Raw genomic sequence first — 25,808 nt, 5'->3', positions numbered from 1 at the left:
TGACTTGTAGATATTGAAAAGAGCCCAATGGGAATTTCTCCAAGCTAAGTCAATGTGACGAATGTTATTACGCAGAAATGTTTTTCCAGCAAACGGCTATGTACTTTTCTGATGGATTTATTTTTAATACTAACAAAAAATAAAGGAGAAAAGCCTATCTGATCATGTACAGCACAAGAGGTCAGTGAGATGTTCTGAGCAGCAAGGAACATTGCCTGTACCCATCTTCAGTCTGAGTGACCAGGACTTGGCTGGGTACAGGGTGGTCATTGCTACCTTCTGTTACAGAGCTCCTATGTGCTAGAACAGTGAGGCCTACTGAATGAGGAAATATGCTGCCTTCACTTATTTTCCTCTCTCCTCCTATTAATTTCTAAATAAATTATTTTTTGAAGAAAAGGAGCCTCTGACATATGATTAGTCTTATTAATATCATATTTTTGCTTACTCTCCCTTTTATCCAAGGATGTCAAGGCACTTTACAACAATAATTATGCTTCATTATACCTCAGTGAGGGAGGGAGTTGATATTATTCCAATTTTACTGATTGGGAAATTGATGTAGCTAGGTTGATTTGCTTGCGGTCATAAACGACATCAATGCAGGATCAAGAATGGAAAAACACCAAAATTATGTCTCCCAGTCCCCTGCTCTAGCCACTGGACAGCATTGCTAGATGTAAGAAGTTGCTTTTCATAGTAGGAATGATACGTTGCTGTCCTGTAATAAGGGGAAAGAGAGAGGAGAGGGAATGGCTGGGATGAGATGGGGGTTGAATAGAAAAGAATGAGTATAACTCACAATTTGGGGTGAACCAGTAACTGTGCAATCTGGTGTCATGGCAACAATATGCCATTCAGATAGGAAGATAAAAATAGCCTGTGATAAGTGTAAAGGGCAAAGACAGACTCCAGAAAACACGAGGGGTGAGAGCTGATTGCCTACTGATCTTCTGTTTGTATTTGCAAAGACAAAGCTGCTTACTATGATATACTGAAAGCTATTGCACTACTGTAACATATATATTTCTCTTTATAGACGACGGCACAGACATGTATAATGCTGCATATGCATATAATACTGGTAGGAGTTATTCCCTCACTTCCAATGAGTCTTTTGTTAGTGTTAGCAAGCAACAGTGGTAGCTAACCACTTAGGCCTGCTCTTATTAAGTTTGTGTAACAAACAAAATTTCATCATTCTTTTTTATTTCTGTTTGTGCATGTTTGTGTCTTTGTTCACCAAATGTGGCAAAGCCTCATTTTGGTTTCTTTCTTACTACAGAATTAATCAGACATGTACTGCAGATGTGGCCCTCTCAGTGCAGATGGGATATACTGTAATGTTGTAATCTCTGACTAAATTATATTTATTCTCACTAATGATAGTGAACAGTTTGAGTCTTGAATATTAAACTAAAGAGTAAAGTGCAGTATGAAAGTGTTAACTGTAAATACATATACAGATGAAGATAAGCACGGTGCAGTATGTTGTATACAACTGCCATATTTTTAGATTATACTACATTAAGAATACCAAATTATGATGCTTCTATTTTGTTATCTTATTAATTTTTCATTCTGGAATTGACATTATTTAGCACTAAAAAAGTAATATATTATTCCTATAACAGATATATAAATTTCAAATCTTTCAGAAGACGGGAATCATACTGCAGAGATATTTTACTACAACAAAAACTCCTTATCATGTGAATGAAATTTACACACACAAAGTATTGTATGTTATGCAAAAAGCACTTTTAAGAGTTCTTTAATTTAAATTTTCATATTGCTTTCAATGGGGCTCCCATGCTGATATTTTATGTGTTATCAAGAATATGTGTGTATATCCAAGGTTCATGACCCAAATGGACTCTTGAGAGCTTAGCCAAGACATTTGTCTGGGTAATTGTCCACAAATCTAATTATGTAGAGATGCTCTTACATACAAACCCAAAGAACATTCATTAAAAAGAATGAAAAAGGCGTGACTATTTCTTTTTCCTTCTCAGCCTATGACACCAATAACAGCTGAGGGCAGGACAGTTCTGCGGGACTAATAACAGGTTGCAGTTAATTGCACCTCAGACATTATCTCCCCCCAGCTGGTGATTAATTCCCATGTAATGTCCTGAGCCTCTGGGGGTGGGGCAGGTAAGAGGGGCCATATATAGTTCTATAATAATTATTTGAAAATGCACACAATACTCACCGATGTGTTTCTAAAACTTACAAGGTTTCGATGTCCCAGATTTGTTAAATGAATGTTTGGTGTTTTACTGAGATGCATTTTGGTTGTTTCTATGTTCTGTTTTACTTTAGGTAGCTACAGCCCATCCCTCCCCACTCAGCCACACCCTGCTGCAAAGACACAGACATACAGACCATTGTCTAAAAGTATTTCTGACAATGGCACTGATGCCTTTAAGGTCTCCTCCCCGATACCTCCTCCACATGTACCACCTCCGGTCCCACCACTTCGTCCAAGAGAGAGGTCTACACTAGAAAAGTAAGCAGATTTCCTGGTAGGGGGAAACAGTCTATAGTAAATACAACATTGTAATCAACTAATAAAAGTAATGGCTGTAGAAGTAGCATGAGACAGTTGGGTTTGTGATCATCGGGAGAACTGCATGGTGAATTGCCTGGCAGATACGAAGGTTGCGGTCCTCTTGAGACATATAGATAGACGTATATGCAGTGCCGGGTAGGTGCCAGTGGTCGTGGTACATTTAGGTACCAGTGACATAGGAAAAGAAGGATAGAGGTCCTGGAAGCCAAGTTTAGTCTACTAGGTAAGAGATTAAAGTCCAGGACCTCCATGATAGCATTATCTGAAATGTTTCCAGTTCCACCCGCAGGCTCAGTTAGAGAGGCAGAAAAATTGCATTATCTCAATGTGTGGATGAGATGATGGTGTTTGGAGGAGGGATTTAGGTTTATTAGGAACTGTGGAACCTTTTTGGAAAGGAGCAGCCTGTACAGGAAGGATGGGCTCCATCTAAACCAAAATGAAACCAGATTACTGGCATGTAAAATTAAAAAGGTTGTAGAGGGCTCACATGAATCAGACAGAGACACTCCTTAGGAAGGGATTTATTAAAGGGGATATCCTGTATCCTAGTAAATAGGACTGGATAGAAGTTGATAAAGTACAGGCAGGAACTGAAGAGAAATAGTCAACTGAAAAAGAGTCCCATTCAATTACATTACATGAAGGAAGATGACTAAATATTGACAATTTTTATATTTCCACACTTAAGCCATTCTTTTTAGGTGACAAATCTGAGGCACTGCCCCAGATTGAGGTGTCAAGAGAAGAGGTTTTGGAACAAATTGATAAATGAAACAGTCATAGAATCATAGAATCATAGAATATCAGGGTTGGAAGGGACCCCAGAAGGTCATCTAGTCCAACCCCCTGCTCAAAGCAGGACCAATTCCCAGTTGAATCATCCCAGCCAGGGCTTTGTCAAGCCTGACCTTAAAAACCTCTAAGGAAGGAGATTCTACCACCTCCCTAGGTAACGCATTCCAGTGTTTCACCACCCTCTTAGTGAAAAAGTTTTTCCTAATATCCAATCTAAACCTCCCCCACTGCAACTTGAGACCATTACTCCTCGTTCTGTCATCTGCTACCATTGAGAACAGTCTAGAGCCATCCTCTTTGGAACCCCCTTTCAGGTAGTTGAAAGCAGCTATCAAATCCCCCCTCATTCTTCTCTTCTGCAGGCTAAACAATCCCAGCTCCCTCAGCCTCTCCTCATAACTCATGTGTTCCAGTCCCCTAATCATTTTTGTTGCCCTTCGCTGGACTCTCTCCAATTTATCCACATCCTTCTTGAAGTGTGGGGCCCAAAACTGGACACAGTACTCCAGATGAGGCCTCACCAATGTCGAATAGAGGGGAACGATCACGTCCCTCGATCTGCTCGCTATGCCCCTACTTATACATCCCAAAATGCCATTGGCCTTCTTGGCCAATAAGTCACCAGACTTATTGTCATAAGTCATAAGTCACCAGACCAGAAGTTATTCACCCAAGAATTCTGAAGGAAATTAAATATGAAATTGCAGAACTGCTAACTGTGATAGTGTACATATTGCCTCTCTACCAGATGACTAGAGGATAGCTAATGTAACTCTGGTTTTTAAAAAAGACACCAGAGGTGTCAAGTTTGCAGATGATACAAAATAAATGTATATAGTTAAGTCCAAAGCTGACTGAAGAGTTACAAAGGGATCTCAAAATGAGGTGACTGGGCAAAAAAATGGCAGATGAAATTCAGTGTTGATAAATGCAAAGTAATGCATATTGGAAAACATAATCCCAATTATACATAGAAAATGATGGGGTCTAAATTAGCTGTTATCACTCAGGAAAGAGATCTTGGATTCATTGTAGATAGTTCTCTGAAAACTTCTGCTCAATTTGCAGCGGCAGTCAAAAAAGCTAACAATGTTAGGAACTATTAGGAAAGGGATAGATAATAAGACAGAAAATATCATAATACCACTATAAATCCATGATATGCCCACACCTTTAATACAGTTTGCAGATCTGGTTGCCCTATCTCAAAAAAGATGTATTTGAATTGAAAAAAGTACAAAGAAGGGCAACAAAAATTGGGGTATGGAACTGCTTTCATATGAGGAGAGATTAAATGACTAGAACTGTTCATCTTAGAAAAGAGATAACTAAGGAGGTATATGATAGAGGTCTATGAAATCATGAATGGTATTAAAAAATTGAATAAGGAAGTGTTATTTATCCCTTCACACAACACAAGAACCAGGGGTCACCCGATGAAATTAATGGGCAGTAGCTTTAAAACAAACATAAGGAAGTATTTATTCACACAACGCCCAGTCAGCCTGTGGAACTCATTGCCGGGGGATGTTGTGAAGGCCAAAACTATAACCGGGTTCAAAAAGAATGAGATAAATTCATGGAGGATAGATCCATCAATGGCTGTTAGCCATGATGATCATGGACACAACCCCATGCTCTAAACCTCTGACTGCCAGAAGCTGGGACTGGATCATCTGTTCAGTTCAAACTGCCGTTTTCTGTTCATTCCCTGTGAAGCACCTGGCATTGACCACTGTCGGAAGACAAGACACTGGGCTGGATGGACCATTGGTTTGATCCAGTATGGCATTCTTATGTTCTTATGAGAACAAGGCCATGACTCAATGGGGCATTCAGATATTAAATGATGTTATTGTTCCAGTGTGGGCACCATGCTTGATGCTGTCTTGTCTGGCACTGGTATTTAAGGAGCCTAGGAAGTCTTGTGCAAATGATACCTTATAAAGCATATTGAACATCCATTCTTTTCCATGGAACTGACCTGCCTCCTGTATTTCAGAATGATCCAAGCTGTAGTGACCATTTCTCACTATGACTTTGTGCTGATGCATAAAAGTAGTTTGAGACCTTGGGTACATCTGCACTCCAAAAAAATCACCAGTGGTGGCAAGTCTAAGAGCCTGGGTCAACAGACTCTGGCTCACCAGGCTCACACTGCAGCACTAAAAACAGCTTTGTAGATGTTTGTAGAAGAACAATAACAGGCTTGACAAAGCCCTGGCTGGGATGATTTAACTGGGAATTAGTCCTGCTTCGAGCAGGGGGTTGGACTAGATGACCTTCAGGGGTCCCTTCCAACCCTGATATTCTATGATTCTATGATTCTATGTTCCCATTCAGGCTGGAGCTTGGGTTCTGAAACCAGGTGAGATGGGTGGGACTCAGAGGTCCAGCCCAAACCCAAATGTCTACATGGCTGTTTTTAGCCCCATAGTACAAGCTGTGTGAACCCATCTGAGATGTTTGTGGGGCACATCTTTGGAGACATGATGAGGAAAATTCCATATCCTCCTCCCCCTTTCCCTATCTCTTCTTTTGAAGCAGAAGAAGGGTTTCAGATTGAAGGGACTTGGGCATTTTCTCCCCATTTTCCTGCCTCTCTTGCTGCAGTAGCACAAATCATAGTGTTGGAATTAATATTCAGCCCCCCCAAGAGCTAAATCCTGTTAGTTCAGGAAAGAATCCCCTCTCCCTTTAGTCAAAGAAGATCAGATTAAATGAAAAGTGCTGTACTATTTATTGCAATTACAAGTTCCAGTGCTGGAGCAAACTTTTTATTTTCATACATGCAGACCCTAGAAATTTCAGCACAGTTGCAAGTACTATTTCAAAATCCAGTTTTACATTAACTATTTCTAAATATTAACAGCAATGCGTTTTAAGAAAACAAAATGTGCCAAATTCTGCTCCAAGTTATGGATGCAACCTCCAGTATCTTGCATGCACCATATAAATGAGAGCAGAATTTGGCCCATTCTGTCTTGTTGATAGCAGGAAATGTCTTTTATATCTATAAAAGGAATGCTATGCAATGAATAATAAACTTTATCAGACACTGAATTTGAAAAACAACAATCAAACAAAAAATCCCTTAGTAATCTACTGAATGTATTGTAGGAAAAGAAAATTAGGAGCTTTTGAACATTCAACCAATTGATCCTATCATTGCAGCTTTTCAAAATACCTGTATATAAATACTTTCTAAAAGATAACTAATTTGTTTTACTCTATTATCAGTGTGAGCAAGGAGTAGAATGTAATGTATTTTAATCTCATAATATTGTAATATTCTGTGATCATATAATAATGATTTTAATAGCGCGAATGAACCACTCAGGAGTAAGCACTTGGACCCAAGTTTAATTGGTTTGGTTTCTGTTTTAAGAAATGTCTTATATCAGGTGAAAATAAATTGCTTTTGCTTTCCTGTCTGTCTTCTGTACCTTAGGGCCTTAGTTTTTCCAGAACTGGATACATTGTTTAAGCTTGATGGCTGTTGCCATGGTCTGGTTGGCTAGGGCAGGATAAGAACCTCTACTAGCGATTACAGTGTAGGTGCCTCACAAAGGCTTTTGTTAGCATGCCGTACAGAAATGCAGAACCGCTTACCTCTACCCAAATTCTGGAGTTGCGGTGATAGTCCTGCCACCTGGCCAGATAGAGTGAAGATCCTTTTAGGAGCCAGGAACCAAGGTCTCTTGCAATTCATTCTGCTTGGAGGAAACCATTCCAGCATTAATTTGGATATGTCACCTCTCTATTTTAATCTTGTGGATGATGAGACTGACAGAAGAAATCCAAGTTCTCCAGATTGGGGAATTCTGAAGTCTTTAGCTTTGTGTACTCATGACCAGTCAGCCATGGCACCAGCATTAAAAGAGTGAGTCTTTCTTGCCACTAGGAGATTTTTAATTGTCTATGAAACCAAAGCATTTAAACCCTCACCTAAGAAGGTTTAGGGTCCACATGCATAACATCTTTGGATCTGGGAGGCAAGATATGGTATGCTTCACATTATCAGTTAAACAGAAGAAGTCACAGCACATAAGGGTTTAAGGGCTAAAAATTGTAAATGAAGTAAAATGAGTATGAATGTAAATTTTAATGGCATCTTTTAGTCTTTAAAATGACTTAAATTCTCTGAATTATTTTGAATAAAATGCAGCCTATACAGAACACATTCTTGGGAGGTATAATTTCAATTTTCTGCTCTGAAACCATAATTTCTTCCCAGTTAAAATATACAGTAAGTGAACGAGGTGGTTTTACTTTGCTTGAAATGTACAATAATCCAACAGCAGAGATATCTGAATCCCAGCACTTGCTCCTGCAAACATACCTGTGCTGTGTACTTTCAACAGAAAAGCTACTGTATAGATATTTTTTTTAAGCACATGATAAAACATGACATGTGCTTTGCTTAATGTCAGGTCACTTCAAGCTATGTCACATCATATGATGCAACATAGGCTGACATAATTTACCAAGGTTTGCTAGCTTTTACTGTGAACACATGCAGCAATTACCAGTGACTCTTCCCCATGAGTTACTGGTGGGCCATTTGCCACATTTCTAATTAAAAAGACACGTAGGCTGCAGTCATCCTAAATACAATAAGGCTAGCGATGGCAAAAACTGCCCTGAAATGAAAGTTCCTGCCATTATAACAACTAGCTGACAACCACGAATGAAATGTAGTCCAAATAAGTGCTGAGATATTATGGTGAGGGATGCAATATAAGAAACTAATTAAAATAGAATACAAGTGATTTCTTTTAGTGGATAGCACCAACAAGCTGCTAGGCAATTTATAGTTATGAAGATAATGGATGAAATCTTGGTGCTATTGAAGTCAACTCCCATTGAATAAGTAGGACCAGAATTGCACTCAAGGTGCCTGACCTGAAGAGCTTATAAAGATGAACTGAAATGATCATTTATTTGATTAAGCAAACTTCCAGTTGAACAGTGTATCTGGACACAAACAAGTGAGAAGAATACAGCTATAGATCAGCATACAGAGCATCCATTATACTATTTTCTTTAAATATTGTTCCTGAAGTTATCGAGCATGAAACATTTTGCTAACTATGTAATTTAATCAGTATATATTTGTGAAAGCTTTGTCCAGTGACTAAAGCATTTAGCATTTACCTATACAATTAAAGCGTCTTTAAGTTTTACTGGATTTATATGTACGATACAATAAATGCTTCTGATGGCCACCAGCATTTTAACTACTGTGTCATCTCAACCTGCTCAGAGCTGATACACCCAGTATAGTGGTAAAAATACTGGTTGTATCCTGTCTACATTACCACTCCCACCATTGCTATGACATATGGAACAACAGTGGTGGGAAATGTATATCAATAATTGATATCAATATCTATAATAATATTGTGAGGGGATTTAGTCATGTTTACTACTTTTATTGTACATTTCAAATGCATAAAAACCTTTCTATATACATTTCAGATTTACTGTGGAACAAACATTACGCTAGCATCTCCACTATTGCTATCACCAGTAAAGCCGCACCAGTGCTAGCAATAGTAGGAAAGAAAAAGGCCAGTGTAGACACAGGCATAGACACATGGAGTAAGTTACGGGGGCTAAGCTTTGCTTAATTCATATTCCTTCCCTTTGAGGGTTATGTCTTTGTCTTAATATTCTATTCATGCATTTTGGGCCAAATCCTGTTCTTTCCTCTTGTGAATAGCCCCTTGAAGTCAATGGACTAACTGTGTGAGTAAGACAAACAGGATTTTATCTCTAGTATGTACTAAAAATGTAGAATAAAATCCACATCCAGTAGACTAAAATCTGCATGTTTTCTGTCATTGCGGAACCTGGTGAGGTTGGTTGTAACTTTCATGATTGAGGGTGGGAAGAGAGAGCAAGTTGTATGGTGCAGTGTAACTGCTGACATATGTATATGCCTTTTACAGAGCTGCAGTGTTGGTGGAAAAGACAATCCCGCTCAACTGTTTATGTTTGTTATTTAGAAATGACTGGGATCCTCCTGACAGAAAAGTAGATACCCGCAAATTCCGTTCTGAACCAAGAAGTATTTTTGAATATGAGCCGGGAAAGTCATCAATTCTTGAACATGAAAGACCGGTAAGAGGTGTATATGAAACGTGTTCCCACAACAAAAGGCTTAGTGAGAGTTAAATTTGTGCTTATTATTTTAACTGCAAATTATAACTAATTAGTATTGAATATCCACTTTTGTATTTGGAGTTTGGTCAGCTCACATGGAAAATTCTGCCTTGATCCTCCTGGATGGTTGTGTAGATAATTTGGGATTGGTTTGATTTACTTGTACTTGTTGATTTACTTGTTAATTTAGCTTCTTTGACATTAAAAAGAAGTCAAAGAATCACTGTGAGAAATTAACCTCCTTGTAGATTTCACATGTTAGATGTAAGTCCATGGAAACTACTTGTTGCAATTTGAATGCATATCCAGCACTCAGTTTGTCACCTGGTTACAATAATTTTATCAACACATATGATTAACATAGGAGTTATGCACCTGCCTGTGGTGGTAAGTCACTAGATAGTCCAGAAAAAAAATCCTACACTGTGTTGTCTGGATATGTGCCTAATGGTATCCTCTCAAGAACATTGTGTTGCCTGTACACTAACCTGTGACTAAAAAATTTTTATTGCTGTTTTCTGAGCCATATGTCTGTAGTTGTGAGATTCCTCACAAGCATGTCTAATAAGGCTAAAATCTAATGCTTGCAAAATTATCACTAATCTAAGTTTCCATTCACTGAAAAGGCATATGCAACCAGCTCTTCTACTGTACCCTGGTAGTGTTCCAATACCCCGTCATTTATGGAGATTGATGCATATCATGTTATCTTTTTTCTGCGAGATGCAATGGTTGATGGAGTCATGTTTTAAGGGGGAGTTTATGTAATTATTATGCATAGTATTATAATATTAGTATTATAACATTATAATATAATTATTATGTTAGTATTATTATACATAAATTCAGAGGTCTCATTTTATTAATCGAAAAATAAATAAATGTATCGCATGCATGGATTGTGGCATATATAGTATGTCAACAGTATGTTAAATAATTGCACTGATGGCTCTGTTTCATCATATTTCTCTATGGTTTATGTAATAATGTGGGTCCAGTTAACTAGCTTCTATAGCAAGCTGTGTGACTCCATGAAATAGGGCTCTTACAGAACTGGGACTTTCTTTCAAAGGGAAATTTCACTTTTCAGCACAGGCCATTTAAACTGACTGAACTAATTACTAGTTCTAATGATTTACCAAAATGTCCCTGACTTATGAGAGTTGGTAATTTTATTGTCAAGCTGAATTTACAAATCTGTGAAAAAGTAATTATACTTTTGCTGAGTGATTTTTCTATCACAGTGGCTGTATTATGGATAGGGTCATTTACCAACCTTTTCAATTGAAGACAGTCTTCAGCAAGTGAGAGGTGGCAGGCTGAAGGTAAAAACTGACTTTTTGAAAATTAGAGATATTTCATGTGAGGACACACATCTCTAATAAATTTGATTTTCTGGTATGAAAAATAAATAAGTAATTTCATACTGGGCCTTCAATGCTGAGGAATGTGATAATATAATTTTTCAACTTTAATAGAGATATGATTAAATAAGTTTTAAGATTTTAAGAAAATAAGATTTTTTATCTAAAAATATTTGACCATTGCTGGAAATTTCTTAAGCAAATAAAATAAGCTTTTCCAGTAGAAAAACTTTCCTCTTTTCTGATTGGATGGGGAGGATTTGGGGCCTAATCGTGCAACCTTTTCTTTCACAAGTAATCCTTATACAGACTCTTTGCAAGTCAGTGAACTACTCCAAAGGTTGCAAGATCAGACATGGCTGATGTAGTTACAGGCAATCATCTCTTTGCACAGCAAGTGTTCTCAAAATGTGACAGTGTAACTACAGTATTAATAAATTCAGGGGAGGGGAACATTTCAATGCTATGTATTTCAGTTTTCAAAATAGTAATGAGGAATTTATGTAAAATACAGTAGCAAATACAGTGTGCTGCCCCTAAGATGGCTTCCTTTTGAGCAGATTCTAAATTCACACAGTGCTAAGCTATCAGAATAACATCAGTTTAGAAATTTCCACTGAGTAACTGTTATTGATTATAAAAGTTAAGTTACATGAAGTAATATATTGCTTTTCTGGCAGAATTACAATATTAATAGATGAAGGAAAGGCAGTATGCAATATACAATACATTTAGATTTAATTAAAGCATTGTATACTGTATTCATTAAATCTTACATGGCAAATTCAATTGAATACTGGCTAAAAAACTAGACAAAGGAAAATGATACATGGCAGTGTATCAAAGTTAAGAGAGTAGAAGAGTCTGCTAAAATCTATGTTAGGTTCAGTATCATTCAATATCTTCCTCAGTGATCTAGAAGAGGAAGTGAACAGAATGCTAGTGAAATTTTCAGATGATACTAAATGGTGACCATTTCAAAGAGACCTAGAGAGATTAGAAACATAAGAAGAAAATAACAAAATGAGATTCATCTTGGAAAAATGCAAATTAATATGTATGCAGACAAATAATTCAAAAGCCATGTACTGAATGGTAGGGAGCAGCCTGGGAAACAGTAATGCTGAAAAAGATATATGAGTGATAGATTACAAAATCATTTCTGATTTGCTATGTGCTATGGATACAAAAAAGGCCAATGCAATTTAAGGCTGCAGCATCATGTGTGCAGCAGCCTCACATCACAAAGGAGGGAGGTAATAGGTCCTTTCTGTGTGACTCTATTGTGACATACCTGGTATGTTGCTTTCAATTCTAGGCACATTAGAAGAAAGATATTGACAAAGCTGAGGGAGTCCAGAGAACAGCAACAAAAATGATAAGGGGATTGGAGCAGATTGGCTTATGAGTAAAGATAAAATGACTGAATATGCATAGCTTGGTAAGAGACTATTGAGGATGTCTACCAATATTGAAGAGTATAAACCATGAGGAGGAAGAGGAATTATTTAGGATGCTGCTTTGGAGAGTATAACTAGGAGCAACAGAATGAAATTAAAGAAAAATAAAAGACTGAATTTTAGGAAAAGCATCTTGACAGTGAAACGTATTAGGCTGTGGAATAGTCTCCCAGCAGCTAAATACCAGGTAAGGTAGTATCTGATTCAGTAGCCTAATAAATACATAGAATTATCACTTACTTATGAATTTAAAATAAGGTAGTTAATTAGTATTTAATACTTCGGATTTATTTTACTCTTACAAACTTAAAATTTTGTTCTCTACCAAATTAATCCTTTTGCATTTGGCAAATATATTTTCCCAGGTTTCTAATGGAACTAAAGGTGACTTTCTTTGCTTATTTGTACACCAGCATCACTGATGTTATGCCAGGCCTAGGAACATGGTATTAGTCTACATCTGCAATAAAGCCAGCAAAGAAAGTTTTTGGTGATCCTACAAAAAGGTGCTTATAAAAATGTTTGATGTGACAAGTGGTAGATTTTTAGTAGGTATTTAATGCATATTATATAAGGGCAACACCAGAGTTTGATAATTTCACATTAGATCAATTTCAAGTCTGAACTTTTTTACAATGGGCCTGATCTTGCAGTTGTTTTAAATGCAAAATTCACATTGACTTCATATGCAAGAGGACTCATTAATCTTAATATGGACAGAAATACAAAAGTATTACTATATGTCCTTTAGCAGTAACAGCAAGGAGCCGTAAACTTTTTTGTGCCTGTGTGGAGAAATTTGGGTATGATTTTTTACCTACAGCGTTCAGATTTGTTTGGCTCTGACTTTACAAGCTTGTTATTAGAACACACAAAACCAGCGTCTGAACTGGAATGGTCCTTTGTATCAACCAGGAATGTTATTTTAAATTCCTTGAAGCTGGAATTAGAAATTCAGCTCTCTAACTCATTAAAGAGATGCTTTGTTGTCACAAAGACACAAGAACTAACCAACCAGTAATGGACCTGGAGCCAAAACAGCCATAAGAAAACAAGTAGAGTGATTCCTTTTAGGGACCAAGAATAGAAGGGGCAAATTAAGACAAAGTCATGATAAACACACTGGCCATATTTCCAAAGAGACCTCAACCTTGCCTCTGAATATCCATCCACAGAATGTTGGATTTTTGTACAAGGAAATTGGGTCAGTAGCTATTTAACTGCACACTTTTCACATATACACGTGGTTTGTGCCTGTAAATGCATGTTTATGTAGATCAAAGTCACCCAGGCAAAATTCCAAATGAAAATATAGGAGCCACTTTTGAAAATGCAGTCCATATTGTCCATTAATTTTTCCTGTGTTTTGAATACATTGATAGAATGTTGTGCTGAATACTCTTTGTAAAGGCCACAAGAATAAAGAGTCTTCCTAAATCGTTATGCATTGTGGGAGAAATTCTCAACCTGCTATAAGTAATTAAAAATGTATTCAGTGTTATCTGTGTTAACTAGCATGTCATAAAGGGAATAGCATTCTTCTTGGATTTACATGTCCTTGTTACCCCTGGATCTATTCAAACCTAGTTTAGGAGACAAAACCAAAATTTCTTTTCTTGTGTTAAAATAGATTTACCCTTCTATGAATCCTAGTGAGAAGAACAAAGAAAAAAGATCTGTTCAGTGGGGGAGGGGTACTGACAGCCAGGTGAAAGCAATTGGCCTTATACGATCCTAACACAGGAAATGCAGGATGTAGTTTAAGATGTACATTTTCAAAGCCCCAAACAGACTTTTCAGACAAATGATTCCCATTATAGTCAGTGGGAGTCATATGGCCAAAGCTCTATTCAGTACTTGAAAAGAGGAAGAGCTCAGCGTCCAGCAAACTCACTATGATTGCAACAAAAAACTTGTAACCATGTTCGCTATAGTTGCACCACTTGCATCATGCCCTTTTGGTTTAATATGGTGCCCTCTGCTGCTGAATATGTAAACAAAACAATGTGTCTTACCCGCATGGAGAAAGCCTCGTGTTATTCTATTTCTTTGTGTACTCATGCTATTCTTCGCAGGATATTATATAAGTGTCCTGAACAATTCAAAGACTGTGAAACTCCAGACAAATCTGTCATTTCCAGCTTTCTCTGAACAAACAGAAATACAGCCTTCTGTTTGTTTTTAAATCAAGATGTTTTAGGATGGCGAGAAGGAATGGTAAGATTCTGGCCTCCACCTCAATCCCTATGGGCTGCTCTGGTGAGTCATAACAGTCTGGAAGACCATCCCTGAAGCTGCTTTGGGCTGGCATACGTGGCCCCACACTGCCCCCTCTGGCCGCCCTGTTTCAGGAGATGCAGCATAGAACCAAAGTGTCTGACTGATCCATTTTCTGTAAGGAACACCACTGACTTCTTTGTTGGTGTAGCCGGAAATGTTGTTATCCAGGACACACTGATTCACTGTAGGTTAACTCTGTGAATTCCTGAACCAACTGTTAGGCTACTCCATATGTCAATGTGACTTTAAGGAAAATGCCCTCTTTGGTATGAAAATCTATATAAAATGCTCTTCTGTCTTAAATATAGTGTAACTCAGGGCTTGTCTACGCCATGAGGTAATGTGCTTTACAGAAGTGTGTTTTCTAAAACGTTCTAACATGATGTGCATTAATTGGTCCATGCAGACTCTCCTGTTGTGCACTAAAGGTTCCCTAGTGCACCTTAACATAGTACTCTTTCAAACAGCACTGTGTTAGAGCACCAGCAGGATCTACATGGCCCAATTAATGCACAGTAAGTGCACTTTAGCAATCATACTCCTACAGAGCACATTACCCCACTGCGTAGACAAGCCCTTAGGCTATGGGAATGAGGACAAACCAGTAGTTTTTTACTTTTTTCCCAGGTTATCTAGTTCAGAATCATGGTGTGTTTCAAAAAGGTGTGCAAAAAATGGAATAGTCCAAATATTGTAATTTGAAGAGTAGGAAGTACTACTGATTAGTTCTCTGCATTCATGATTTTTTTCAGATGTTTTCCTTTGTACTGTCTTCATCTCTCTTCAGTTATCATATACTAGACTTCTGTAGTTTGTGTGCTCTTCTAAAATAGACATTTATTTCAAGACTAATAAAGTAGCAAATCTGGACTGGGCAATTCACGAAGCCAAATTCAATGTAATTTTTCTGTTAAAGTCTTGGAAGGTATGTTGTATTGAATCACAGCAGATTGCCCATAGTAATATTGAACTATAAATATTATAGAGATGAAGGATGATCTTATGACTGGAGTATAAGAGTATGACTCAGGAGATCTGAAGTCACTTCCTTCTCTGGTACGTGATATAGGCAAGTAATTTATCTCTGGGCTTCAGTTCCCCATCTGTAAAACTGGAATAACATTTCCCCTACATCTGAGGAGTGCTATGAGAATAAATCTGTAGTCTTGGGTAGTGCTCAGGTGCTATAGGAATATCTTATAAATACCTAGATCTAGATAGTTCAGTAGTGCTCTTAATTGTTCAACAGATCAAGATTGGTGATCTGTTGTGATTAAATCAAACCCTTTGAATTTCTGCTAGAAAACTGCCATGGGATGTTTAATTACTGTAAATGGTCAAGACCTCAGCATTCTTTTTCATGAAAAAAATAGCGCTATGCCTAGCGTGATCATATGTCCCTTTTTCATAGATTCATAGATACTAAGGTCAGAAGGGACCATTATGGTCATCTAGTCCAACCTCCTGCACAACGCAGGCCACAGAATCTCACCCACCCACTCCTGCGAAAAACCTCTCACCTATGTCTGAGCTATTGAAGTCCTCAAATCGTGGTTTAAAGACTTCAAGGAGCAGAGAATCCTCCAGCAAGTGACCCATGCCCCATGCTGCACAGGAAGGCGAAAAACCTCCAGGGCCTCTTCCAGTCTGCCCTGGAGGAAAATTCCTTCCCGACCCCAAATATGGCGATCAGCTAAACCCTGAGCATATGGGCAGGATTCACCAGCCAGATACCCAGGAAAGAATTCTCTGTAGTAACTCAGATCCCACCCCATCTAACATCCCATCACAGGCCATTGGGCCTATTTACCATGAATATTTAAAGATCAATTAATCATGTTATCCCATCATACAATCTCCTCCATAAACTTACCGAGTTTAACCTTAAAGCCAGATAGGTCTTTTGCCCCCACTGCTTCCCTTGGAAGGCTATTCCAAAAGTTCACTCCTCTGATGGTTAGAAACCTTCGCCTAATTTCAAGTCTAAACTTCCCAATGACCAGTTTATATCCATTTGTTCTTGTGTCCACATTGGTACTGAGCTTAAATAATTCCTCTCCCTCTCCGGTATTTATCCCTCTGATATATTTATAGAGAGCAATCATATCTCCCCTCAACCTTCTTTTGGTTAGGCTAAACAAGCCAAGCTCCTTGAGTCTCCTTTTGTAAGACAGGTTTCCCATTCCTCGGATCATCCTAGTAGCCCTTCTCTGTACCTGTTCTAGTTTGAATTCACCCTTCTTAAACATGGGAGACCAGAACTGCACACATCTGCACTCCAGGTGAGGTTTCACCAGTGCCTTGTATAACGGTACTAACACCTCCTTATCTCTACTAGAAATACCTCGCCTGATGCATCCCAAGACCGCATTAGCTTTTTTCACAGCCATATCACATTGGCGGCTCATAGTCCTCCTATGATTAACCAACACTCCAAGGTCCTTCTCCTCCTCCGTTACTTCTAATTGATGCGTCCCCAGCTTATAACTAAAATTCTTGTTATTAATCCCTAAATGCATCACCTTGCACTTCTCACTATTAAATTTGATCCTATTACTATTACTCCGGTTTACAAGGTCATCCAGATCTTCCTGTATGATTTCCTGGTCTCTCTCTAAATTAGCAATACCTCCCAGCTTTGTATCATCTGCAAACTTTATTAGCACACTCCCACTTTTTGTGCCAAGGTCAATAATAAAAAGTTTAAATAAGATTGGTACCAAAACTGATCCCTGAGGAACTCCACTGGTAACCTCCCTCCAGCCAGACAGTTCACCTTTCAGTAGGACCCGCTGTATTTTCCCTGTTAACCATTTCCTTATCCACCTTTCAATTTTCATATTGATCCCTGTCTTTTCCAATTTAACTAATAATTCCCCATGTGGCATAGTATCAAATGCCTTTACTGAAATCTAAGTAAATGAGATCCACTGCGTTTCCTTTGTCTAAAAAATCTGTTACTTTCTCAAAGAAGGAGATCAGGTTGGTTTGGCACGATCTACCTTTTGTAAAACCATGTTGTATTTTGTCCCATTTTTGGCTAGGCCCATCCCTTTTGTAAGCCTTGTCCCGACTTTTTGACAAAAGTGGCATTTGTCCCATTTGCTTTTACCAACTTGATCAGTTGGCAAGAGCAAAGAGGACAAATGCCCACTTTTGTCAAAAAAAGTGGGGTGTGGAGGAACATGCTGGGGGAGGAGGGTGTGAACAGTGATGCCAGCCCCATGCAGGAGAGGAGGCAGGGCTTGGGTGGAGGGTAGGCAGGGCTTGAGCTAGCAGCGATGCCTGCACCAGGCTTGTGGGGCTGGGGGGGCAGGCAGGGCTCAGGCAAGCAGCAATTCCAGCCCTGTGTGGGGTCGGGGGGCAAGGCTCTGGCAAGCAGCTCAGGCCAGGGGCTAGCCCCATGTGGTGTCCCATTTTCCCTTTGGGAAATATGGTCAACCTAACTATGCCCCATAACATCATATTGAGACATTGGCTCCAACTTGATTCAGGGCAGTGTTGCCTACTGAATCACCAACATCATTCTTCAGGCAGGCATTGGGTTAGTTTCTGAGTGGCAAAGAGTCCTGTGGCACCTTATAGACTAACAGACGTATTGGAGCATGAGCTTTCGTGGGTGAATACCCACTTCGTTGGATGATCCACAAAAGCTCATGCTCCACTACATCTGTTAGTCTATAAGGTGCCTCAGGACTCTTTGCTGCTTTTACAGATCCAGACTAACACAGCTACCCCTCTGACGTTAGTTTATGATATATGATAAACTGGCATACTATAGCTACACATTACTACATTTTAAATACAATCATATGTATTTCAGAAACTTTAAACTAAGAGTATGCTGTACCTTTCTGCCAAATGACAGAGCACTTTAGGCTGCACAAAAGAATCCAATACCCTTTGGAAAGTATTTTAAAAAACAAAGTTTAAAATAAATTTATCCCACTGGAGCTGCCAGTATTTTGGACTGTTGTTTTTTCATGCTGGATGAAGAATTCTGTCACTTACTTTTCTGCTCCTTGGACAGTTTCCTTTAAGCTATTTTATACCACTGAGGTGTGTGGTACAGGGTCCCATTCAGTGCCAATCCACAGAGGACATGAGGTTTTACAGCCCCGAGCTACAGAGCCTTGGTTCTTTAGCTCAAGTTGTAGCAGCTCATGTATTTAACTTTGGAGATCCTCATTTTAGTCCCAGATGTGTTGGCCAAGGTGGCAGCTCACTAGCTGTAATTCATACTTGTTCCCATTTTTTGCTGCAAAATGTAAACATTTTCATATGGAAATTAATGCATTGACGATATAAAAATAATGAAATCAAAAGGTCTGCATTAGACAAAAGATTTGTTTAAAAAACCAAAAGCACTCAGAATCCATAATTACTACTAATATAAATTTCAAATAAGATGATTTAAATAGATAGCAGACTCATTACATAGGCTGAAATGGCTTTTTAACATAATTATGCCTGCATGATGCATATTGCTTATCTGTACTGTGTGCTTAGCTTAAGGTAGAAAAGATACAGAATTAACATGCCTTCTTTCGTAAGAAGACCAAGAGTGGCTGAAAGCAACATTGCTAAAATCATGTGTGTCTATCTACCATTGGTCAGTCTGAGTACTTTTTTGTGCACACTAAAGAAGAAAACAGATTTAAATGTTTTCTTAACAAGGAATCTTCATATGCTGCCATTAAGTGTACTGAACAAAGTGTTATACACAAAACAAGCAACTAGCCATTATATTTGTTCTATAATTATGATCCTTTCTTTTACAGGACACATAATAGGTTTTAGATCCTAATTGTTCATGCTGCCAAAGATAATACTCAGCTTTTGAAAAATTATTTTTAAAGTGCTTCACATTTTCCATATTCTGTCAGGTTTCAGAGTAACAGCCGTGTTAGTCTGTATTCGCAAAAAGAAAAGGAGTACTTGTGGCACCTTAGAGACTAACCAATTTATTAGAGCATAAGCTTTCGTGAGCTACAGCTCACTTCCTCAGATGCATATCATGGAAACTACTCCCACCGGGAGTAGGTATTGTTTCATATTCTCTGTGTATATATAAAGCCTGCTGCAGTTTCCATGATATGCATCTGAGGAAGTGAGCTGTAGCTCACGAAAGCTTATGCTCAAATAAATTGGTTAGTCTCTAAGGTGCCACAAGTACTCCTTTTCTTTTTCCATATTCTGTGTAACATTATGCAATGACCACTGGAAGAGCAAGCTGAAAAAGGAGGCATTTTAAAACAAGTGGTCTGTGAGAAAAACAAACGTGTTCCATGTAGAATCCCATCTTCATTCTTGGGTTTATTTCATTCCCTTTCCCCCTATTATTTGTTTTTTGTGTGTGTGTTTGTCGTGTTTATGTGACATGACATTTCCAGCACTTTGCTCAGTGTGTGCCTTTTCCTTCCCTTTTCCTTCACAACGGCTCCAGACTGATCATATAAACCCAGATGACATAGATTTAGAAAATGAACCCTGGTATAAATTCTTTTCAGAACTGGAATTTGGATGTCCGGTAAGTGAGGATAGAATATTAATATTTAAACATCAGGATAATATATTGCTAAAATACAATTCACCAAATACCAAAGAGACGTGTGTCTATCTTCCTCATTACATTAAACTCATCAGTATTACATCTTCATCAGTGTATGCTAACATTTGTTTCTATGTAATATGGGCCCAATTTTTGATTCACAACTCAGGAAAATAGCCCACTAAAGTCCGTAGGAGTTGTATCTGAGAAAGAACAGCAGAATTGGGTCCAGTGTATACATTCGGCCATTTTCTTTATTGAGTGCTTAATCTGCCAAAACACTGATTTTAATCACTAATTAAGGTGCATAGACTACATAAAATAAGTGGTATATACAAGTTGTTAAGTGTAATATCAGTTGTATATGAAACATAATTGATTACGACTTTTACTAAATTTTTGCATTTGGAAAATTGAATTAATTAAATTATCAAGAGTAGAAGACATTTTTAAAAATTATAGATTCCAAACAGACTAAAGCCAAAAGCACTCAGTTTTGTATGAAGGAATGTGTCTACTTTTAATACACATACACACCCACACACAGTGGACGCCATTTAGAAACTCAACATTGGTATGCTTGTCACTATGGCATCTCTATCCTAAGTATAGTAGATACTACAGTTAATGCACGAGTCTGTGGCAATAAATGTTGACTTTTGGAGGGTAGAGGTTGAAAGAGAGGTGTGTGGGATTCAACATTTATTGACACAGGCACCTACAGTAACTGCAGTGTTACAGTGACAAATACACCAACGTTGCATTTTTAAATGGTGCCCGTTTTGTGTGCGTGTGCCTCACCCACACACACATACATGCAGGATATATAATTTTATAGTTAAATAGGTGATGGTAGTTTTAATTTAAACTAGACATCTACTTGAATCTGCATACTGTTTGGGTCTGCTCCAGCTTTCACTAAGGGTATGTCTTCACTACCCGCCGGATCGGAGGGCAGCGATCGATCCAGCGGGGATTGATTTAGCGTGTCTAGTCTAGATGTGATAAATCGAGCACTCTCCTGTTGACTCGTATACTCCAGGGCCTTGAGAGGCACAGGCAGAGTCGACGGGGAAGCAGCAGCAGTCGACTCACCGCGGTGAAGATACCACGGTAAGTCGATCTAAGTACGTCGACTTCAGCTACATTATTCACGTAGCTGAAGTTGTGTAACTTAGATCGACTCCCCCCCCTTCCCCGGTGTAGATCAGGGCTAAGTCAATAACAAAACCCACATTGACTTCAATGAGAGCAGAAGCAAGCGCTTTATATGCAACTGAAAAGGACTGCAAACCTATATATATTAATACAAACCATTAAATTATTTTCAAAGCTTTAGATATATAATCCTAATTTTTCTTTTTCACTGAAACAATGCATTTGATATTTAAGTATTTTTTTTTAATTTATAGTCCAACAGTCTGTAATATATCCTCATATTTTCATCAAACAGACTAACCTTAACCTCATTTTATCTAGCTTTTAAAACTGTTTTTAATCATCATTCATCCATATGTAGGCAGGGCATAGGCAGGTTAAAAAATTTCTATCTAGAGACAAAAATATCACTCGTCATTATTATCCTCTATAACAGGGGTGGCCAACTTGTGGCTCCGGATCCACATGCGGCTCTTCAGAAGTTAATATGCAGCTCCTTGTATAGGCACCGACTCCAGGGTTGGAGCTACAGGCGCCAACTTTCCAGTGTGCAAGGGGGTGCTCACTGCTCAACCCCTGGCTCTGCCACAGGCCCTGCCCTCACTCCACCCCTTCCCATCTCCTCCCCTGAGTTGGCCGTGCCCTGGCTCCTCCCTCTCTGAGCCTCCTGCACGGAACAAAACAGCTGATCGGGAGGTGCGGAGAGGGAGGGGAAGGTGCTGATTGGCAGGGCTGCCAGTGGGCGGGAGGCACTGGGAAAGGGGGGGGGCTCCCCATATAGAAATTTCACCAGCAGGCAATAAATACTCAATCATAGAATATCAGGGTTGGAAGGGACCTCAGGAGATCATCTAGTCCAACCCCCTGCTCAAAGCAGGACCAATCCCCAATTTTTGCCCCAGATCCCTAAATGGCTCCCTCAAGGATTGAACTCACAACCCTGAGTTTAGCAGGCCAATGCTCAAACCACTGAGCTATCCTTTATTCTGCATTCTTCTGTCTCACCCGTTTTTAAACTGTTGGTATTAATTCAACTATCCACGTTTTAAGCTGGAAGTTTTACTCACTAAAATTACTAATATTTTATTAAGATGCTTGATATTATTGCAAAATTATTGTACCACGCTCTTCCTTCCAGTCAACCCCCATTTTGCTGCATATGTGTCACTCTTGTATCTGATGCTGTCAACACTCAGTTTCTAACTATGTCACCTTCTCCACATGTTTCATTCCTTGCTGCCATTGATACTCCATTTCATCTCTACACTTCTGCTTATATGGTGCAGCCTCCTAAAAAGCTTTTGGACTATGTTCAAGACAATTCTCCTGGTGTTTCCAATGAGGTAAATGAAGTATTCTTTCTTGTTCAGACAATTTGCTTGGGAAACAAGAGCATGACACTCACTAGTAATATCTGAGTTTGTTAATGTTTAGTGGTTTCCTACCAGTAACTCCTGGGCCATTCATAATTCGGTATCATTTTATCTTTGTCTTCATATCTTTCCAGATCACTAGTGCATAACTTATTACACTAGAAACTGAGTCCATATCCCAAAACCATCGAGAGTCACATTCAAAATTACAAAATAAACCATACATTTCTAAATCTTGATATATTCCTGCTTCCTCAGTTATACATTGATTTTAGATACCCATTAACCAGTCTACAAGAACAGGATTGGTAATTAATATATCTGGCGGCAAATTATAGCCTTCAAGTGAAAGTCATGTTGGATGAGCTTTTTTTCACTGAAATATTTATAATTAGGTTTCCTAGCCGAGAAAACCAGCAATGAATTGTGGCTGTAAATTAGTAACTGAAGAATTGATATTTGTCATGATTCTGATTAAATAACATCAGAATTAAGTATAGGACTGACAGCCATTTCCCTGCACTAAATGGGACAGATCCAGATTTTCATTTTTTGTCCCATGTCATGCTGTACTTGAGCACAAGACAGTGTCCTGTCACAATGTGGTGTTAAGTCATTCATGATTCTTGATTAGCTTCCATTCCCCCATCCCAAAAAAATTAATGTCTTCAAGGATTACAAGAAAAACAAGGCTCCTCATTGTTCACTGCATTGCAGACTATTCAAGTGTGCTTTTAGTTTCAGCAACCTGGCAAAACCTCAACTCCTTAGCTTCAAATGAGAATTGAGGGCACTCAGTCAATAACAGAGGAAGCCATTTGAATCGCCCAGGATATGACCTTTTGGGGTTTGTGTCCAGTAGAGCTAGATAAAATATTTATAACTACTGTGTTGGTTTTGTGTTTATTTAATTTACAAAACTTGTCTGTTTTTTAAAGTGAGTGTCTGTGAAATTGCAGTGATTCTTGAAAAAATATTTCCTCAAATATTTTTTACTTTAGATGTTCATGAAAATATTTAAAACAACAATACTTTGTTCAAAAATACCATGTTTGTGAAATTTAGTGGATTAAACAAAATTTCAGGGAGCAAAGTCATGCCAAATAAATGGCCAAACATTTACACTGAGTTTCATGGGGACACACAAAAACTTTCAACAATTTTTCCTAGCTCTCGTATCAGTCACTATAAAGGCCCTGATTTGGCAAAACAGCCCATGGTCAGGAAAGCAATCAGATAAGGACTTAACTTTAAGCACCTGGTTACGTGCTTTTCTGAATAAGGAGGAATTAAGAATGTGCTGAAGTGCTTTGCTGAAAAAAAATTAACATTTTGTCAAGCTTAATTCCCATATTGAGCTATTTTACAAATTACCCTTTTATTAGTTGGCAGTATAGGGAGCAGGTGCACAAGAACGTTAGGTAGTACTGAGAGTATGTGTAGGTGGGTTGATGGATGTGGCTTGCTGTGCATTGGACAGCTCCTGGAGGTGGCAGAAAGGACAATGACATGTAGCAACTAATGAACAGGATCCCTACACTGTTGCTAGAACCATTCATACCAGCTCCAGTCCTTCCGAGACATAATGCCTTCCACCACAAAGGGCACGTCCTCCCTCCTTTAGCCACCTTTTACACAGCTTCACCTGTAGGAGCTTTGTAAGCAGTCAAATGTATACGCTCTTCACTTATTTTTAGAGGATTCTGTACATGAAAATGTAAAACTATGGTGTAAATTAGTACAATGCAGTGTACTATAGCATCCTTCATATGCACAAAATGCTTCAAAGAGGGAGTCAAACACAAAGAGAAAAGGAAGGATAAGATCAAAGTGATTCAGTGTCTTGAACGGAGGATAGGAAAGAGCTCACATAAGGCAGCCAGCATGCACCTTTGTCTGTCTTAGTTTGATCACACTCACGTACTTGTTTACCAGCCTGGAGAGTTTGTTGGACAATAAACTAAAAGCTTAAAAGTTAAGGGTTCAATTGTGTGATTTACACACAGGGCATCATAGGAGACAGGATGAAGTCATGCTGCCCCTGAGAGCACCCAGAGAGAGTGTACCTCAGGGGGCACAATCCCGCTAGGATTCATAAAGACTAGGGCTCTGACTTGTTAGGCTGCTGACTGGGGGACAAGACCCTCCCTCCTCCCTACTTCAAGCCCTGATGATTTGCTTATGGGAAAGAACAAAGACTGAGCAGTCACTACTCACAGGGACTACTATTGTGATGGGCCCTTCTGTGGATCAAGGCGGGGGTGAGAGGCTATGTCACATCACATGCTGGGTAGCAAAAATTGTTGTTCAACTACCAGCCTCAGCTGGCATAGCAGTTCTTTACATTTTTAATGGGCTCTGTCCTCCTTGGTTCAGGTTTGGCTGGAGTTTATATTGTAGTCCCCACGGTATGTACTCCTTGAAGGGCCACTACAAGTGATCTAAGGTCATCGCTCTCTCTGTTGTTGGGTGGCTAATACCATGTGCACTGATGGTCTCACTCTGATTTCTAGAGGAAAGGGGATATCACAAGAAAATCCACCTTTAGTATTAATCTGCAACTGTTATGTCAGTGAACATAGCTCTAACTAGGACCACACTTGAGCTCAAACTTTTGTATTAGTGCCTACTGTATGATTATGATTGGTGCAGTACAGATTAGACAGCCACATGTTGTCAGTCCTGACACCAAGACTGGGTGTGGGAGCTAAGTTACCTTTATTTACCTCATATAAATGTGGTCCCTCCACATGCTTGACATGCATCAGTGGGACAGTATGGGAAAGCATACAAAACTGCTGAGGACCCTGCTCTCTTATGCTGTGCAAATAAACAGAGAACTTTGGTTTCTATGCCTGTCAGTGTAACTTCCTCAGTGTTGGCAAATTCTCACAATTGTATTCCACGCATTGCTATATTTGGGGTTAGTTTTAGAATCCCAGCGTCTGGAGTCAGGCAGCTTATTTGAGAATCTCAACCTCCATTTTTTTAATAAGTAAGTTTCTAGCCCTCATGGTTGCAGAAAAAAGTTTGAAAACATGAATCATAAAGGCTAAAAAGCCAGGGAGCAAATAAAAAGCA

At 38.8% G+C, this 25,808-nt stretch overlaps 1 protein-coding gene across 34 annotated transcripts in view; it reads left to right on the top strand.

The window, feature by feature from the left end:
* The window catches only part of SORBS2 (sorbin and SH3 domain containing 2), a 450,872-nt gene that overhangs the window by 374,307 nt on the left and 50,757 nt on the right, over positions 1–25,808 (top strand). For 22 of the 34 annotated variants that reach the window (XM_073341803.1, XM_073341830.1, XM_073341822.1 and 19 more), the window contains 5 exons: positions 1,040–1,084; positions 2,326–2,512; positions 9,385–9,499; positions 20,092–20,175; positions 22,641–22,697. In XM_073341803.1, coding sequence (XP_073197904.1) covers positions 1,040–1,084; positions 2,326–2,512; positions 9,385–9,499; positions 20,092–20,175; positions 22,641–22,697 — 488 coding nt within the window. The remainder of the gene's footprint in view (positions 1–1,039; positions 1,085–2,325; positions 2,513–9,384; positions 9,500–20,091; positions 20,176–22,640; positions 22,698–25,808) is intronic. The other 12 variants (XM_073341827.1, XM_073341826.1, XM_073341835.1 and 9 more) reach the window with 4 other exon arrangements.

This window comes from Lepidochelys kempii, chromosome 4 (genome assembly GCF_965140265.1).
Source record: "Lepidochelys kempii isolate rLepKem1 chromosome 4, rLepKem1.hap2, whole genome shotgun sequence".
NCBI lineage: Eukaryota > Metazoa > Chordata > Testudines > Cheloniidae > Lepidochelys > Lepidochelys kempii.
This window is presented reverse-complemented; position numbering and strand designations above follow the sequence as displayed.